The sequence below is a fragment of the Falco naumanni genome, chromosome 8 (genome assembly GCF_017639655.2).
Source record: "Falco naumanni isolate bFalNau1 chromosome 8, bFalNau1.pat, whole genome shotgun sequence".
Classification (NCBI taxonomy): Eukaryota; Metazoa; Chordata; class Aves; order Falconiformes; family Falconidae; genus Falco; species Falco naumanni.
The window spans coordinates 3,574,387-3,592,254 of record NC_054061.1 but is presented as its reverse complement, the minus strand read 5'-3'; the positions used below and the strand labels follow the sequence as shown (position 1 = coordinate 3,592,254).

General features: G+C 41.5%; 1 protein-coding gene across 1 annotated transcript; it reads left to right on the top strand.

Annotated features, from left to right (window-relative positions):
- The first annotated feature begins 176 nt into the window (after positions 1-176).
- Positions 177-15,022, top strand: SAR1B (secretion associated Ras related GTPase 1B). The gene is made up of 7 exons (XM_040603510.1): positions 177-356; positions 4,830-4,903; positions 8,530-8,649; positions 9,491-9,556; positions 10,111-10,214; positions 10,377-10,508; positions 11,932-15,022. Exons 2-7 carry the CDS (start codon positions 4,846-4,848, stop codon positions 12,046-12,048), a joined length of 597 nt encoding a protein of 198 aa, XP_040459444.1. The 5' UTR covers positions 177-356; positions 4,830-4,845; the 3' UTR covers positions 12,049-15,022.
- The last annotated feature ends 2,846 nt before the right edge of the window (positions 15,023-17,868 follow it).

Below are 17,868 nucleotides of genomic sequence, written 5' to 3'. Positions count from 1 at the left end.
CCGGCCCCGCACCGGAACTACCGGGCGGCGCGCGCAGGCGCATTGCGTACACGTGGCACTTCCGGGAGCGGCGCGCTGCGGCAGTGGGCGGAGCCTGGCGCCTTAAGGGGGCCGGGGCCGGGCCAGGCCGCGCTGCGGGTGGGCCCGCGGCGGGGAGGCGGTGCCGGGAGGGCCCCGCGGCCGTGGGCCGGGCGGAGCGCTGTGCCGAGCCCAGCTGCGCTGCCTGCGGACGCGGCCGGCCGGGCCCGGAAGAAGGCGCGCGGGGGCGGAGCGGGGCGCAGCCGCGGGGTGCGTGTGGGTGTCAGTGTCGGTGCCGGCGGAGCGCAGCGCCCGCACCTCAGGCTCGGCAGCGGCGGGTGAGTGTGGCGGGCGGTGAGGGCCGCCCCGGCCTTGCCCTGGGGACCTGCCGGAGGGGCCGGGCGGGCTCGGCAGTGCGCTGGGCCGCCCCCGTGTCCCGCTGGGAGCGGCCTCCGGCCCGCGGCAGAGCATGCCCGGGGGTCCCTGCGGGCCTGGGGCGGCCGCGGCCTGCGTGGGCCCGTGGGCGGTGTGTTGGGGCTGGGCCTGCGGCGGGCGCCCCTTCCTGCGGCCGGGGGGCAGCGGGGGAGGGGGGCACCGGCCCGTGAACCTGCGGCGGGCCTTGGGCTGTCCGTTTGTGGCCCTGGTTGCACCTCAGCAGGGGTCTGTGGTGTGGGGGATGGTGGCGCAAGTATTGCCGCGTAACCTGCGGCTGGCCCGTTCCGATCTGTACGGTGTTATTTTTGCTGTAGTTAAGACTACTAAACAATTTTGCAGTCAGTCAGTCAGTTGCTGCAGTGGGCCCTGGGTCGGGCTGTGCTCTGACAGCAGGTTGCAGGGATCCAGGCTGTGGCTGGATGGCCACGTTAGGTGCCTTCGGAGCTCATGTGCCTGTTGTGGTGCCGTTTTCATAGATAAACTGCTGTTTCAGATGTGCTGAAGGTCCTTGCTAAACTTAAATAGGCTGTCTTGGAGCAAAATAACTAAATATACTATATAACTAAATTTATCTGCCATGCAACATGTAATCTACCTGGTTTCCTACCTAATCAGTAATGGACCAGTGTGACTTCTGGCATCTTGAAGATGACTTGCTATCAAAAACCTGATTAAAATACCTGAAGAAAATCTGTGCTCTTACCTCATTTTCAAACGCTGTCCATTTCCTCAACTTTTAAAGTACTATATCAAAGTGCAGTTTTATCTCATGGAATGAGTTGTACTGTAGAAGGCAGATATTGGTTTATCCACGGAGTTTCCTAAGAAATTTTGATGCTTCTTGTTTGTGGTAACATTTGGTGTTAAAATGATCATATGCAAAATTGTAACTGTAAGTGATCATGTTTAGATCCTACCTGAAAAACCGCAAATACACCCTTAACAGTAGCCTTCAAGCTCTTGCTCGCAGGTTTTGTTTTCAGACTTAACTGGGACGCAGGGCTGGCACAGTTCAGTTGGACAGAGGTTTTTTTCCTGGCTGTCGCTGACAGTACCCACCCAGGCACAGCTCAGTGTTGCTGCAAGAGCTGTTCAGCTTGGGTGTTGCTGGCCTCTAATTATTCCGTGAAGGCATTTAACGCTGTCTTTAAAAGACTGATATCCTCTCTTATCCAGAGTTTCACAGGCTTTGGTAGTAAGCGCTATTCTAACTGGTTGAGAAGAGAAATGATGAATTTTTAGAAAGATGCAGGTTGAAAGTAAGCGTAAATAACACTTTTCAGTAAATATGAGAGTGAGTTTGCTTGCTAGTCCTTTGTCAGTGATGTTCCCTTTAGGAGGCTGGCTCAAGATGTTACCAAAGCCACTGGGTGGGAATTCTGCATCCCCATGGTGAGAAGTGGTCTTCAGTAAGCAAATCCATCTCCTTGGGCTATAGAGTAGCTTATAAGGCTCCACAACAGTTACCAAATGATACTTTGCTGCTGAAATAATTTAGCCAGGGTTCTTAGAGATGTATTGAAGTGATAACAATCTGTTGATGATGTGATGCTAGAAAATTACTTTTCATATTTTTGTTAAGGAGAGAGAAGTTGGTGATGTCTGTAGAAATAGTTGGTATCAGAAGATTGTCTTGTGTCTGGTACGACTGTTCGTTAAGAGCTTATGTCTACTTGCAACTGGCTATTTTCAAGGGAACCTTTGAAATAACTTTAAAATAGTATTTTTGTCTTCATCGTGGCTAGTGAACAGCAATTGCCAGAGTTTTCATTGTTCTGATTTCATGGTATTTTTAACATGAGCCTGAGAATTTGAGTCTGTGTGTATCGAGCAGGCTCTGCTCTCCCCTTAGTTCAGCATAGCTCTGTGACTTGGACGTGTTAGCAGCGTAATGACTCTTTGATACCGATGCAGAACCTTTGCAGCTTTTTAATGCTTTGATCTCATGCTGCTGTGAATTATGTAGTTGCTTTTCCTGTGTGATAAGAGTAGATTTAATATCTCTGTTCAAATATTACCAGTGTGCCTTTCCAATTAGCTGTCCATTTTTTCCTCATTTTAAAAGTATTTTCCTTTAGGTGCTGCCAGCTGATACAGAGCCTGTTCTGGGTGTATTTGGATAGCTGTGTTTCTAACACCACTTTTCTTGTGGTGATGGAAATCTAGCCTGCATTAATGCTACTTCAGCTGTGTTTGCAGCATAATCGTGTTATTGCTTGAATGATTTGAATCTTGCCCCTTAAAGTCTTTTCTGTAATGCATAAATATTGTTTTTCTTTATCCATAAGTTTAATAGATGGAAAAGGTTAATACAACTAAGTGCTGTGAAGTTATTCTCACCTCAGTAATCTGAGCGCTTCTCTTACATCATACTGTTTGCCCTGATTTACAGGTTACTTGAGTCGATCATTTTTCTAAGCCCCATAGAGGCTTTTCTCGATCGGTATTTTGCTCAAGCAATAAATAAATCTGCTGACGTGTATGTTCTGCCATGTTTGCATATTCTTGACCTTTGCTTTTTAGCCATGCAAGGGACAGTTTCAGTCATGACGTTGTGTAACTGGGTGTTTATCCATTGACAAGTGTACTTGTATTCTTAAAATTGGTGCCTGTTGCAGCTGGTGAGCTGTTCAGAGTAACGTAGGATGTGGGTAAGGGTTTTGGGGTTAGTTGTGGAGAAACCAAGACTCCTAGGCTTTATCATTTGAACAGATGTTTCAGTCCAAGTAAACAGAATTAAAATATCTTTCCACAATATATCTGTTGTTGCGTGGAGGAGAAATTCTGTTTATTGTCATGAGTGTAATTGCTATGAGATGTGGATTTTGTTCTGCTTCTGACCTGTGTTTTGACTAGTGTGCTGTGCTCCAGGGTCAGAGCTGCCCTCAAGTCATCTCGTGGTGCCCCAGGTCACTGCTGCACCATTGGAACCAGTGCAGCAATGTAGCCTGCAGTGATGTGGATGTCTCTGCCAGCTGCACTTAGCTGTGCAGTCCAGTTTTCTGAGGACAGTAGGACTTCAGTGTCCCCTGATATTAGCAGGGGTTGTGTGCTCCAGCAGGAATTAGCTAGCTAAATGCTTCTAAGGATATTGCCCTTTAGTCTTTCAAGAGGTTTTTGTGCTGGATACTAATTCACTGTGTCAAACTGGTGCTTTCAGCATGATTATCCTCATTTTAGATAATGAGGAAAATTAAGGTGAAATCTGAGAAATTAATTGCTTGTGGCTGTGCAGTGAACCTAGTGATGTTTTTATTCTTGCACCCCAAAGCATCACTTTGGCAGTAGCAGCTGTTCCTCCTGAGCACTCAAGGTGTGCCTAGGTTTCCCCAACACCTCCGCTGTGACCGCTGGTTCAGAAGCAGCCCTGCCCTTGGTGGCAGAGGGTTTTTTTCTGGGGCAGGAACAACAGAATTCATCAGTCTGTGTAGTCCATCCTGGCCACTTGCTTCTTTTCCAGACATGAGCATAGCAGCCTTCCATTTTTTACCATACCACAAAGAAGGGGTATTTATGGAGTAGCAGGGCTTCGTCCTGGCAGCAGGGTTTGTCCTGCCTGTGATGGTCAGCTGAAGTTGGCTGATGGTTGTATGGCACAACTAGAGCATTGGTTATAGTAATCCTGGCTGCTCTCAGCACTGCCTTCTGTTCTTGAATCTAGGCTGAAGGAATTTGGTGGGAAGCATGATGTTCTAAAGTCCTTTTTTTAAACTTCAAAAAGTTTTGCATTTAAAGTTTAATTTGTGGCAGCCTGTGCAGGATAGCATAGGAAGACAGTCTTTTGAATGGCAATTCCAGTGCTTTGTGTGAAGTACTTGTTTCCCATTACAAGCCAAACAGGTTCTGTGCAGACAATAGAGGTATATTTGGTATCAAACCTCTCTGGATTTAACTTCACAAAACCTCATTGCCTCTGCTTCAAACCCCAGCAGCTCCCAAGGGTGGCTGGAGCCCTGCCTCTGCACTGACATCCTTTATAGCCATCTCAAAAGTGCCACATTTTCCCAGTTAAAAAGTTTATGTGAAGATCCCATTTGAAATATTTAGTGGAACATCACATATCTCCACCAAATCGTACTTAAGATAAAATTATTTATATTTCTTGCAAAGACTTCTGTCTACATAGCATTTTCCAAGGGGAGGAAAGGTCTTTGTTGTTGAATCACAAGGTCTGGATTCTGCTTTCCATTTCTACGCTAACTTTCTTAATGTGTTGTGGGGTCACTTAATTGGTCCCTGGTATGGCTTACCAAAACTAAACTGTTTATTTTTTTAATCCAGACCTTTGGGTAAGTTTTTTTATCTGTAAATATCTTAAGTGTTTAGTGTGCTGTTCTGATGGATCTTAAATGCTCTATTTTTTTTGTTTATTTCAGACTCTAAGATTCAGCTATGTCCTTCATATTTGATTGGATTTACAGTGGCTTCAGTAGCGTATTACAGTTTTTAGGTAAGTTTTTATTGTTTGGAGTTTTTCCTTTCTGATATCCGTGTATAAAATGTCTGTTCATTTCTGTTATCTTCAAACGTAGTTGCTGGTTAAATAATAATATTTGCATTGGTGTATATTCAGCAATACTCAAACAAAGATTTCACTTATCAATATTGAGTATTTCTAAAGCATGCTCTCCACTCAATCTAACATTAATCTTTTAACCTGTTGAAAATACCACATTTTCCTTTATGAATATAATAGGTTTGATTTTTCTAATTGTACTACATTTAAGCTGGTGTAATTCAGTTGACTTTTGCAGAGTTTCTCATTATTTTTCTGTGCTGTAAAGAACCGATCTTGGTTATTTTAGTTCAGTTCTTTTACATGTGAGGATTTTACTTCAAAATCGAGGAGCTGTTTACAAAAAATCAGTGCTGGATATTGAAGCTTTTGCCCATGGTCAGCAGTGCATTATTTTGTGACTGGTGTCACTGAAATCAGTTTGAAACTTCACTGGTGTCTGCTGAAGAGCCTCGGGAAAGTATTCCCTGGCCAGAAGAGTCTGCAGCCCATATTAATCCAAGGGGAAATATTATTTTGTGCAAAACAGGAGGGGAAAAAACCCCAAACAAACCCACAAAACAACCAGGAGGAAAAGGAATGTTAGGATACTAAAAAAAGGAACAGAAGTCGCAGATCATGTAGGTAAAAGGCACAATTTACAAGTTCAGAGGATTTTATTGAAGTAGATAAAAAGCATTTGAGATTAAGCAATCATGGCAAGCTGTGCCACCTACCTTTTATCAGTTGAAAGTTTAAACTTTTTCACTGAATGCTAGACCCTTGGCCTACTATCGAACTATTAGCCAGTGAAATTTTAACTAAGTTGACTAATCTTTCTTATCTCCTCTCCCTTAGCCGAGCAGTGATTACTGCGCACAAGCCTGCTTTTCCATTTCTGTGCATGCAAAGTCTAATTCTGGTGAATGATTCTGGAGCTTGAATTAGGAAGGAGAATTACTTTCAGTGTGTCCCCTTTTTTTTTTTTTTTTCTAGAAGAAACACTTTCTCTTTGCATTTTTATTTACAGTTGAAGAAGACTGATTATAACATTTGGGAAACTCCCCACTGTTCCCTGTGCTGCCCCGTCAGCAGGCTGATAAGATCTTTCTATGAAGTACATCTCTGCACACATATACTGTTAGAATGCATAAAGAATCTTTTTATAGATATATAAACTCCGGTCTTGGTGTAGCTAATAGCTGAAGTATTGCTGCTTGTTTGTCTTGTGTTTCTATGGAAGACACCTGGGAAGTATGAAATGTTACAGAGAAAGCAGCGGCACCTGATTTGGGAGCAAAGGCCCCTGAATGTCCAGGCTGAGAGTAGCAAAAATATTATGGTTTTACTATGGTTTAGTAGAATTTTGTTTAACTTGTAAAGTGAATGTGAACTGGAGTTTCTCCTGTGACATAAACTAATATATGAAAATATTTGCCCACTTCTCCTTTCTCTGTAAACATTAATACTTTCTCCTCTACTCCGTAGTTTAATAGTATGTTCTTGGGCATGTGAGAGGGTGAGCTTGGGAAGTAAAGGTTGTTGTAGTTGAAAGAACTGTGAAGGCACTTCATGTGTCTGTGGTAATAAGGATCATTAATGCAACAAGCTGAGGAATACTACGGAATATTAATTCCTGCAAGTTACGGAATGTGTCCCGTTGAAATGCGATCCCAGAGATTAGCTTAAAGGCAGAGGTGAGCAAACAGCAGCGTGTGAAGGCCGGCCAGGCCGGGGCATGTATGCCCTGTAGCACCGTGGCGTCAGCGGGGCTGTCCAGGCAGCCACCTGTGCAACAGCATCACTTAAAATCCCACCAAATAAAACATGTATGAGAATAACGTGTTTGGTAAGAAGAAAAAATGAGTGCTCCAGAAACTGCTGTTACTGGCTCCCTCTGCCCTCTATCCTCCTTGTGTAGGGAGACCGAGGCCAGCTGTCAACGCGCCCTTCGGGTGGCTAACATCAGCCTTTTGCCTGTGGCCTCAAGGCACAGCGCAGGTGCTGGCGCACGGTTTGCAGTGCGAGTTGTGCTTGCAGGAGAAGGTGCAGTTAAGTGTAGGGACCACAGTCATGGGATGGCTGAGTTTAAACAGTAAAATCTGATTGCATACTTCACAAAATGTTTCTGTATCATCACAGTGGTAGTAAAATAAACTTGTCTTTGGCATATTGCAATGTGCTGTAATACTATGATGTTATCTAGTCAAAGATCCTGGCAATGTTAAAACCTCCCACCTTGCAATATTTGGCTGTATTTTGCAATTCTTTTTGCATAGAAAGAAGAGATAATTCTATTAGGAACATAGCTCAGTTTTACTTCTGAAGAAATGTAATTTCGGCATATACATATATGTATTTTCTCATTCTCTAAGTGTTCTGCCCTCTCTGGCACTCGTAAAGGCTGTGGAGTCAGCACTGGTTCCTGAGGAGATACACAGCGCGTAGTATCCAGCCACAGGTCTTTGAAGAGGGAATAAGGGAAGATTTTATGCTTTAAAAAGGCAAAGTTAAGATACTCTTACTTCTGTAGTTTTTTCAGTACAGAAGGTGATTTTTTTTAAAAAAAAAATTAATTTGTCTTTAAAATGTTTCACTTTGAATGTCGATCAGTTTGAAGCAGTGAAAAATAATCCTGGCATAGGATGTAGTGTTGGCAAGTTACAAGAGAGTTGCCCTTTGATCTCAAACTTAAGAAAATATGGTGTTCTTGTTTTGAACATCCTTCCTCTCCTTCACAGCAACTGTTCCATTTGCTGGGATTGCAAGTAGAGGTAAAAAAAAAAAATATTGAAAAGGCATTTTTATAAAGGTGACAATTGGTGAAAATAAAATTTCTTATCCCTGTTATGAAAGCATTATCACATGACAGTGAGTGTTTCAGAATTATCCTGATTGATGCCATTCAGGATATATCCATACAGTTTAGCTGGGAGTATGGGTGAATGTTACTTTTTGTCAAAATAATAATATGAACCAACATAAAAGAATTCATACATGTGCTAATTATGAAATGTTGATGTTGAAACCAATTTCTGTAATATACTGATTGAGGTCTGAACCTTCTTTTTGCTTCGAAGAAGTATTTTTGTTGTAATTTGAGGTAGTTGAAGAGAACGCCTTCTGTTCAGGTCCCTATTTCAGACCCTGCTGTTAGCACTGTACCTGCATGCTCCCCTCTCCACCACCTCTGAGCAAAACTATCCTTTTGCTGGGGCAGAGTAAGACACTCTGGCAAAATTTTGTCCTGTTCTGCTGCGGTTTTCCTAAGATAACCTAAATGCAGTTACATGAGTCACACAGTTACATCAGTTGTGTACTTCTACCTCTCCTGCTAAGTGTCCTTTAAATTGCATGTGGTACACACAGCGCAGCAGGCACATGAGCAAGTGTGAATGTAGTTTGTACGAGCAGGAGAACATGGCTAAAGGGCACTGATCAAGTGCATGGAGGTGCTTGGCTGGTCTGTATTTTGTACTATGACTGTAACACTTTGTTCCTGGGAGCAAAATCATCTCTAGCGCTAGAAATGAACTCGTACTGATTTAAGTGATTATTCACTAGGTCCTTCTTTGTTCTAGGACTGTACAAGAAATCAGGCAAACTAGTGTTTCTTGGACTGGACAATGCTGGAAAAACTACACTGCTGCACATGCTCAAAGATGACAGACTGGGACAACATGTCCCCACGTTACACCCCAGTAAGTTGATCTGATAGTTCTGTAGCTAGAAAGTATTTGAAGTGTTGCAGGAAAAGCAGGATCTGAGTATATATCATATGACCAACGGGGTAATAGGGAAGAAACAAAATAATTTCTGGGATTGCGATCTGTAGGTAGTTCAAGTAATGTCCAGGAAAACGTGTGTAGGATAGTTCAATGTGGAATATTTGAAATAAATAAATTATTTTTCTTAAATTTATTTAAATTTAAAATAAAGAGGAGAGTAACAGGCATGGACCTGAGAGTCTAGATTACAGAAACTGTGGGAAATTGGGGCTTGCAGCATTTGGGAGCAGCTTCTCTCTGTAACTGGAAAACTAGCATTTATATACGCTGCGTTGATTTTTGGTTCAGAGGTTGCTGTGTAATTGTTATCCTGGTAGCCTTGCAGAAGAAAAAAAGTTCAACACAAGTTAAAAATTTGGATTGGTCAAGTCCAGTAAGGAGGTGGGAAATTAGGGAAAGACACGAAGAGGAGAAACCTTGAGCAGAGTTGTACATGAAATGCCCTCTTTGTGGCAAACCACATGCCAGAGCCAACTGTTGTTTGTATAATGTGTAGGAATAAATAATACACAAATATTCTCTGCTGTTGTTAGCACGGTAGATATTTCACATGTGTTTTAATGGTTAATAACATCTTGTGGTTAAACAAACGTGTCATTGATTTTGAGAGAAAATTATGATTCTTGATTTGCTTCTTGAATAACAAAATGCTGAAAAGAACCAAGAGAGAAGGTAAAATCTACATATTAGAAGGTTAGACCATTCCAGTGCACTACATGATCTTCACAGACAACATAACTCTGTGTATTTTTAGCGTCAGAAGAGCTGACAATTGCTGGCATGACTTTCACTACCTTTGATCTGGGTGGACATGCTCAAGGTAAGAGAATAAATATATCAACACACTTCACTAAATTGAGTTGTTGTCTACAGTTTGTTTGTTTCGGATCAGAAATATGACCATGCTGCAGAGATTGACTTCCCATACTCTCTTTGACAGCATGAAAAATGTCCACTGCTCTTTTGTCCATCTCCACTGCTTATCACAAACCCAAAATGATTTGGCAAGAGCTGCAGTAGAGTAGAAATTTTTGACTGGTATCTGTATTTTGAAGAGTATTCTGTATGTTGTATCACTTGCATTTACCTTTAAGCTTTATGCTTCCAACTTACCTTTGTTGACACAATTCTTTGGGAAACATTAAAAAGTTTCAATACATCAGTGTGCATTTGGGATATTGGTGGAACAGTAAAAGTAATGATTACTTCTACTCCATTATTTCAAGCTTTGTAAAACATGAAATTACATCCTGAAGACTGGCAACATAAGCTAAGACTAAAAAAAAAAAAAGTCCCTGCTGCTTTTTACTGATATGCCTCACTCTAAATTTTGGGGTAATTTCCTTTTGTTTTTAATTCACATCTTCCCTGTAGCTCGCAGAGTGTGGAAAAACTATCTGCCTGCAATTAATGGCATTGTGTTCTTGGTGGACTGTGCAGATCATGAAAGATTGCTTGAATCGAAAGAAGAACTTGATGTAAGTTTAAATAAGTTTTTGAAAGTTTTAACTTCAGTGTCTACAAAATAAGCTCAAATTCCAGTATCCAACAGTGCTCTGCTGCCACCTGGACATGAGTAGTAGCAATGTGACCTTCTGTGTTCTAAATTAATCTCTCCTCCTTTCTTCCTTCCTTTGTAGTCACTAATGACAGATGAAACTATTGCTAATGTGCCTATCCTAATTCTTGGTAACAAGATTGACAGACCTGAAGCCATCAGTGAAGAGAGGTTACGAGAGATGTTTGGTCTGTATGGCCAGACAACAGGAAAGGTAATACTTTTTTTTTTGGGCTATGTGTATGTTTGGTTTTGGGGCATTTTTTTGTTGGGGAGTTTGCTTGCCTTACTTGTATGTTCACTAGAGCTATACACAATAAATGGGTTTTAATGTATAAAGTACTTGGTACATAATAACCACATATGGAATGAACTCCAGAGTCTGTGTGTGTGTGTGTGTGTGTTAGATGTATCTCGACTGCAACTCTTCTACGTCATATTCAATGCTACATTTTTTCAGAGAACTTAATTGTACTTAGGATCATTTTAATACTTCAACTTTCCTATGCAGTATTTTTAAATGATTAGCAAGGTTTGAGAGGCTATAGTTATAGTGAGAAGCTAAGAGGAAACTGGGTGAAATCTTTCAGTACATGATTTTTCTCATTTGAAGTGTGGGCTTAGTACAGTTTGTTACTTAACATGCTTACCTGATGCTTAGAAATAGGTTTATACTATTGTACAAGTCTGAGTTTTTAGGTTGTGAGAGGGGGGGAAAAAAAAGTTCCTACTGGCATCCATAGCAACAAGGCAGACTTCTATTATGGATCTTTGTGATACTTCTTAATTTTAAGTAAATACAGTGTAATACTCATAGGAGGTATTTGGATACAGGGCACTAGAAACAAGTTGCTTTGTTGTCCTTTGCCCTTGGAAAGACACCTCTGCAGCTGACAAAGCTGTTCCAGTGAGGCCTGTGTCCCAGCTCCCATCAGACGCCCAGCAGCATGGCTCTGCTGAGGAGGGCACCTGGCCTTGCAATTCCTTCTTGTTTATTCACTCTTAAATGCTTCCCTTAAGTTCAATGCCAGTCAGTTTAGGGTGAGCAGGAACAAATGTTTATCTTCTGGTTTTCTACTTGAGAGTTGCACAGGCTAGTTTTAGAATGGGTGTTAACGGGCTATAAACTGTTACTACTGTCTTCCCCCCTCCTTGTATCTTGCCCTGTTTTTTCCAACACTGCACATAGTCTATGAAGTATGAATACCATTGTGAATCTCCAGTTGAGCCACAGCTTTATCGCTGCTGATCTTGCAAGCGACTTGCACTCTTGCTATGGTCAGTCCTACAATTGGTAGTAAATGCTGGTTTTATCTGGTTGGAAAGCTATTAGAAGTAGAGCAGGCATCTGTGACTGAAAACCAAGTACAAGCTCTGAAATTCTCTGTCCACAGGCTTGCTGTTGCATTCTGGTTTCATGTACTTCACCCTCTCCAAATACGGATGCACGTGAAAATAGGCTTTGTGTATTTCTCGAGTGACCCTGGTCTACATCTGCACGTTTTAGATGAGTTTATTTTCCGAAGTTCCAGTATCCAGCACAAGTTAAATAATGGCATTCCATAGAAACAAATGTCTATGTCAAGTAGCTGTCTTTTTACGATAGTGTAACTTGGAACCCTTCTGTCTCTCTGCAGGGCAGTATACCACTGAAAGAGCTGAACGCGAGGCCGTTAGAAGTGTTCATGTGCAGTGTGCTAAAGAGACAAGGCTACGGAGAAGGCTTCCGCTGGATGGCACAGTACATTGATTAATGCCAAAATCACACCAGTACATTCTGTCCCATGTCTGAATATTAAGTCTACTCCTTATTTGATCACTCAGTGTACGTAACTTGAATTCATTTGACTGTTTAGTTATAAAAATACACTTTTAGCTAATTATATCATGTATGCTAAATTGTTAAGTGTGAGGACTGAGAAATTATTTCAAGCGAGTTTGTAAGTTTAAGTACCACAGCCTGTGCGCTTTCTAATCCCATACAACATCTTTTTGCAGCTTTTAATTTAACAAGTCTTCGGCACCATTTTTGGTCAGAGCAACTTTCCAGTATAGTATGTCTGAATGCACTTTTTAACAGCTAAAAACTACGAACATGTGAAAATATTTAATGCTTATGTTAAATTTTTTTATGTACTTTTTTGAAACTGGTTTTATAACTTTAGAGTATATAACCATCTTTCAAGGAATAATAAATAATTTAGCTGATGGATAATTGCATGATGCCTTACGGTTTTCAATAATACACTTTCTTATGCAACGTCATGCAATAAATTTAAATCCAGTTTTTGGCAACTGTAATGGAAAATGTTTCATTTTAATGTGTCTTAATTAGTGAGGCTGCCTGATGATCTGAATATGTGGGATGTTTTCCTGAAACACAGAAGGCTACAAAGTAGTTTCATTGTATGTTAGAGTAAGGTGTTGTTTTTTCAGACTACCGAATTGCATTTATTATAGGATTTTGTATTAGTAAAAGAAAAGTGTAATCCAATGCCCTTATAACCACCACCTTTAAAAAGTACAAGTAATGTAAATCAGCTTGCTGATGTAAATCTTGAACTAATGTCAAAAGTGGTCTTACTCTACTGGTCTTTTGAATGAAACCCCTGAAGCGACACAGGAAGTAACAGGGTATTTTTTCCTGAAGAAATTAAGACTACCATTGCACTAAATATTCTGTTCCTAATTTAATTTGATTAGAGGTCTGTTAGAAGATTTGCCTGTGAAATTGCCAGGAAAAAAAACCATTGCCATTGCTGCTTGTGAAAATTTATCAGCCCACACCCAATCGGCCAGTTTTATTTTTGGTGTTTTGAATTGGGACAAGATGGATTGTTTTCTGTGGTTTCGCCCTGAAACCTAGCCAGTGTGGCAGCTAGCTGCTGACTGCCCAGGTGGGTTATTTCTGGGGTAACGTTTGGTTATCTGCAGTCCTTGTTTCCAGACTTCTGTTTTTCTCCATCTTTGAGTGCGTTGGTTCCCTGAAGAGAAAGCAGGTTATTTTCAAAGAAGGGGTATTGATGTGCATGTGTCTGTCAACATCTTGTGGATGCTGGCTGACACTGGCATGGAGCTGTGGTTGGTGCTTCTGTGTGCTGGGGATATTTTGCGCTAACCTGTTGGATGCAGGTAGGGTTTCAGCCCTGGACTCACAGTTTCACCTGATGGGTTTGAGTTTTGCTGTGTGGTTTGTTTTCCCCTTGCAGCAGTTTGTACTGGTACGAGTGTTTTTACTGAATTCCTTTTACTCGCCCTTGTAGGTCTTCTCCAAAATACTTTAGGCCTTACGTTTCCAATATCCATGACAGCAAATGTATTTCTGACTGGTTTGATTTCATAAATACCTTTCTCTCTTGACCTGCTGGGCTTGAGTCTCAGATTTAAAGCCTGTAGGCTTATAGCAAATAAATGAGACTTATTCCTTGCCCAGATCTGAACTTCTGTGATTGAATATTGATGATCAGTTCCCCACAGCCCTAGATTGTGCATCTGAATAAGATGAATAATTCAGAACCTAACTAATGTAAATTGTAACTGAAGTTTATTACTGCACAATCATTGCAAAACGTTAAGCCTAGTTTGTGCACGATGAAGTTCAGAGTGATGGTATCGGATAGCTTTTCCAAATCACCAACGTAAGAGAATTCTGCATTTAAACTAGTGCTCAGCTGTAGAGTAGTGTCTCTGTTGCATAAATCAAAACTGGAGGTAAGAGGTGGCCTCTCACCAGTGTGTGGACAACATGTGAGTCCTTACTACCGACAGCTGTTACATAGGGGATGTGCCTCTATTTTTTTTTTCTCTAGCTCTTTCCTGATGATGGTTATAATGCAGAGAACGACAGCTATCAGTAGATGGTGTAAATATTAAAACCACTGCTTGCAGAGTCACGTTGGGGTGTTGATGTGGGAGGCTTGGGGCTGTGGTGCCTGTGCTTATGGAAATGAAGCTGGAGGTGGAGGTGTTCTGCTGCGCTTCCACAGGCTGAGCCATTACGTGGGCACTGAGGGGTCCTCTTCGCCTGCTCGTCCAGCCAACTGTGAATAACCTGAGCAGTAAGGAAAGCAATGATAGTATTAAGAATTAAAAAAGGAAGGTGGTACTGCTTTAACAGTGTGTGTTAATTCTTCGTATTATGGAAATACTCAGATTTCATGTTTCCTGCTGTAGGATGCTAGTTTAAATGTGGTTGTAATAAGGGCATGAAGAAATCTGGACCTTGTGTTTATCCACCCTGGGTATTGTAATGGTTCCTGTTGTGGGAATCACTGGTCAACACTCGGTTAAATACACAAACAATCTTGCTCTGTTTCATTTCATTCAGTAGAGGAAGTATCTTTCTTCTGATGTTTACGTTTTGTTGTGCACATGAATGTGAATGGGTGTTGTGTGTCTTTGTGTGAAGACTTCATTTATAGACAAATACTCCAATAAGAGTGTTTTTCTGGTGGTTTTCATCTCCACATCTCCCTGGTCATTTATTCTTGGAGTTTGCTTGTTCCTATGATTGTGACCAGTCTTACTTTAAGTTTAAAAAAAGAAACAAAAAACAACCAAAACAAAACGAAACAAACAAACAAAAAAAAACCAACAAGAAGCAACATTCACATTTGGGTCAGACTTCTATGAATTTTTTTTTCCACTCTTGACTATGCAGATTTCAATTAAACATCACTTTAAAGAATGTGAAAAAGAAAATTCATTAATAAAGATGTTATTTATGAAGCGTCTCATTCTGTTTTTACATTGCAACAGTTCTTTAAGGGAAATGAATGAAGATTTCTAAGATAGTAATAACTGCTTCTGACAAAGTGCCCTGTATTTCACTGCAGTGGCCCCATATGCTAGCATCTATGGTTGACTAAGATTTATTTAGCTTGTATTCAATTAAACTTGGGTTTTAGTATGTGTTGTGTAGCTGTGAGGCATTGCTGTATTTCAGTCTTGGTTTAATAAATTTTTCAGCAGCAATTACTGGCATTGGAGATGGGAAGGATCTTTGAGCTTTCTCATTTATCCTCTTGTCAGATCAAGATTATTTAATTAATATTTCTGTATTCAGTGTTCAGGTGCTGTCTATGATGTGCCAAAGATGACCTGTGGTATTCACTGGAATACAATACCTGCATGCATGTGAGCTTTACTGTATTTTAATAATTGGAACTGAATATAAAGTAGGACATTTGGCATCCAGTTGCTTATAACTAAAGTCAGGACAGAAAAACGACAGTGGTGGTCTCCAGTCCCAGGGAATTCACAGGTCTGCTTGAAGTCAAATTGTTCTTCTCTTGTTTGTACTATCAGAGTGTTTGATTGTTACCAACCAAAGTCCAATATTTCGACTGACTACAATGTGTGCAGTTTTAGTGTAGGTAACATAATTGTTAGTTATGGACTTAGGAGTTATCTTAAAAACAACCTCATCCACTGGCTGTCAGTGGGGACATGTAACTTATTTGCACTTAGATAAACCACTCTTTGCACTAGTATCTCAGTGTGGGAACTAAATGTTTTCTGTTCTGAAATGTGAGTGCTCTAAATGTTTAAAAGCATAATTTATATAATAAACTGCAGAAGAAAAGCTAAAGATGAAAGTGTTCTTAAACATGTTCTTAGTGTGGTGTTTGTTGTTGTTTTATTCCATCCCATGCTTGAAATTCAAGTATCAGAAACAGAAAATAAAATTCTGGTTTGGAATTTGAAGAAATTTAAACGGGTAGCTCTTTTCAGATTATCAAAACCAGGAGAAAGGTGTGCCGACTTAGTACGTGGTCTAGTACAGGGTTTTGTTTTTTCAGCCAGGTATAATAATTGGGTTTCTTCTTTGCTAGGGCTTCTGTTGATGTGCATGTGGAAACAAATCCTCTATTCGGAAAACTCTTTGAACATGAAAAAAGTTTCCTTTGTTGCAATTTTAAAATGAGATGGAAGGATCCAACCTTAGTGGTGAATGATACTGCCTTAAAATCCAGCAGCCCTCCGGGATCTGCACTGTCGGTGGGACTGTGCTGAGGGGGATTGCCACTGAGTTCACGTGCTTCTCAAATTGAGCCCACTCAACCCTGTTTGGTACTGCCCACAGGAAAGTGTCATAGAGAACTATTTTTCAATCCTAAGTATATGTTCCTAGTTTACATTGTTCACATTCTTACTTGGGTGCTTTTGAACTAGAATTAGAAATTTGTTTGGTGATGAGCAATTATGGTAATATAGTAATTAAAAACATATCTCTTGTTTTTCTGATGACCCCATTTCTTACAGCATGTGTCCCATCATAGTAAAAAAATCATAATAATATTTTAGAGCTTTCGATGCCTTTCATTCTAGGATCTTGAAGCTTTCCATGTGCTAGTGCTGCCTCAGCATCCTTGTGAAGGCAGAGGGCTCTTGTCCTTGTTTAACCTGTGACGGAGGTGAGGTCCAGAGGGATTATGGCGTACTTGATCACTGCCTGAGTAAGAAGAGCTCTCACAGCAACCACCAGCAGCACTGAATGAAGAAATGCCTCCCTTAACCTGGGCACCATTTGCCGATGTCCTAGAGTGATGACAGAAGCCTTCATCACATGCAAGCTACGGAAGATACTGCACAAACCACGTGTAAATCAATGGTATTTTGGGTCACCTCCTCTGCATTCATAACAAAAAAAGCTGCTCTAAGCAAGTACTGTTCACTGTTGACTGTGTTTCACCCAACTGTGACAATATTTAGTAGATAAGTTAAAAGAACAGCACAAAAACTTGCGATGTGTAGAGTGGGTTGCAAAGCTTGGATCTGCTTGTAGCTTCTGATTCTCTTTCCAAATGTGCAATGTAAATAAACACTATCCTTGGGAAAGGAGAACTTAAAGGCATACTTTCAGTATTGGGTCCAAACACCTTGTTTTGGCACAGGCAAGTGAGACTTGATACCGTTCGGTTAGATTTTCCCCGTGCAAAGGCGGCACTTGGCTGTCGGAGCAGTTTGCTGAACTCCCGGGAGCAGCACTAGCTGGAGCAGAGCCTTGGCAGGAGCTTGGGGCAGAGAGGAGCTGCTGGAGACCCCATCTTAGCAATTTAATGATCCTCGAGTGCCTGAGTAGATCTAGTGGCTTTGTTGACGAGGGGTGTACTGTGACAAGCCGTCTGGGAAGGGACGGGACTGGCGCTTGCAGCAATGTGCGCCGATGGCGGGGAACCTGATCTCGCCCTGCCAGAGGATCTGAATTAGTTCAGGTTCTGTAGCACGTGGGGTTTCTCAGCGGAGGAAGTTGCTTTTCATTGAGAATGTGGCTTGAGAGTAAGGTCAGCATTTGTTTTAAGTTAAAGTTTGTGAAAATCTTTGTTAAAGGTTTGTTGAAACAGCGAAGCTTGGCTGGTGGCAGGAGATGGGGTTGGAGGAGGGGGTCAGCGCAGGGGCCGTGGTACGGGGCTGCCCTGCGGGTGGTGTGAGCATCCCTAGGAAATACTTGACCAAGCTGCTGGCTGTGCAGTGGAGGGAGGGAAAAATTAATTGGGCTGAAAAATGCCCTCTTGGTGGTGAGGTAAGAGGGGGGACAACTGCCACCAGGGCTCCTGACGCTGCTCTGCCAT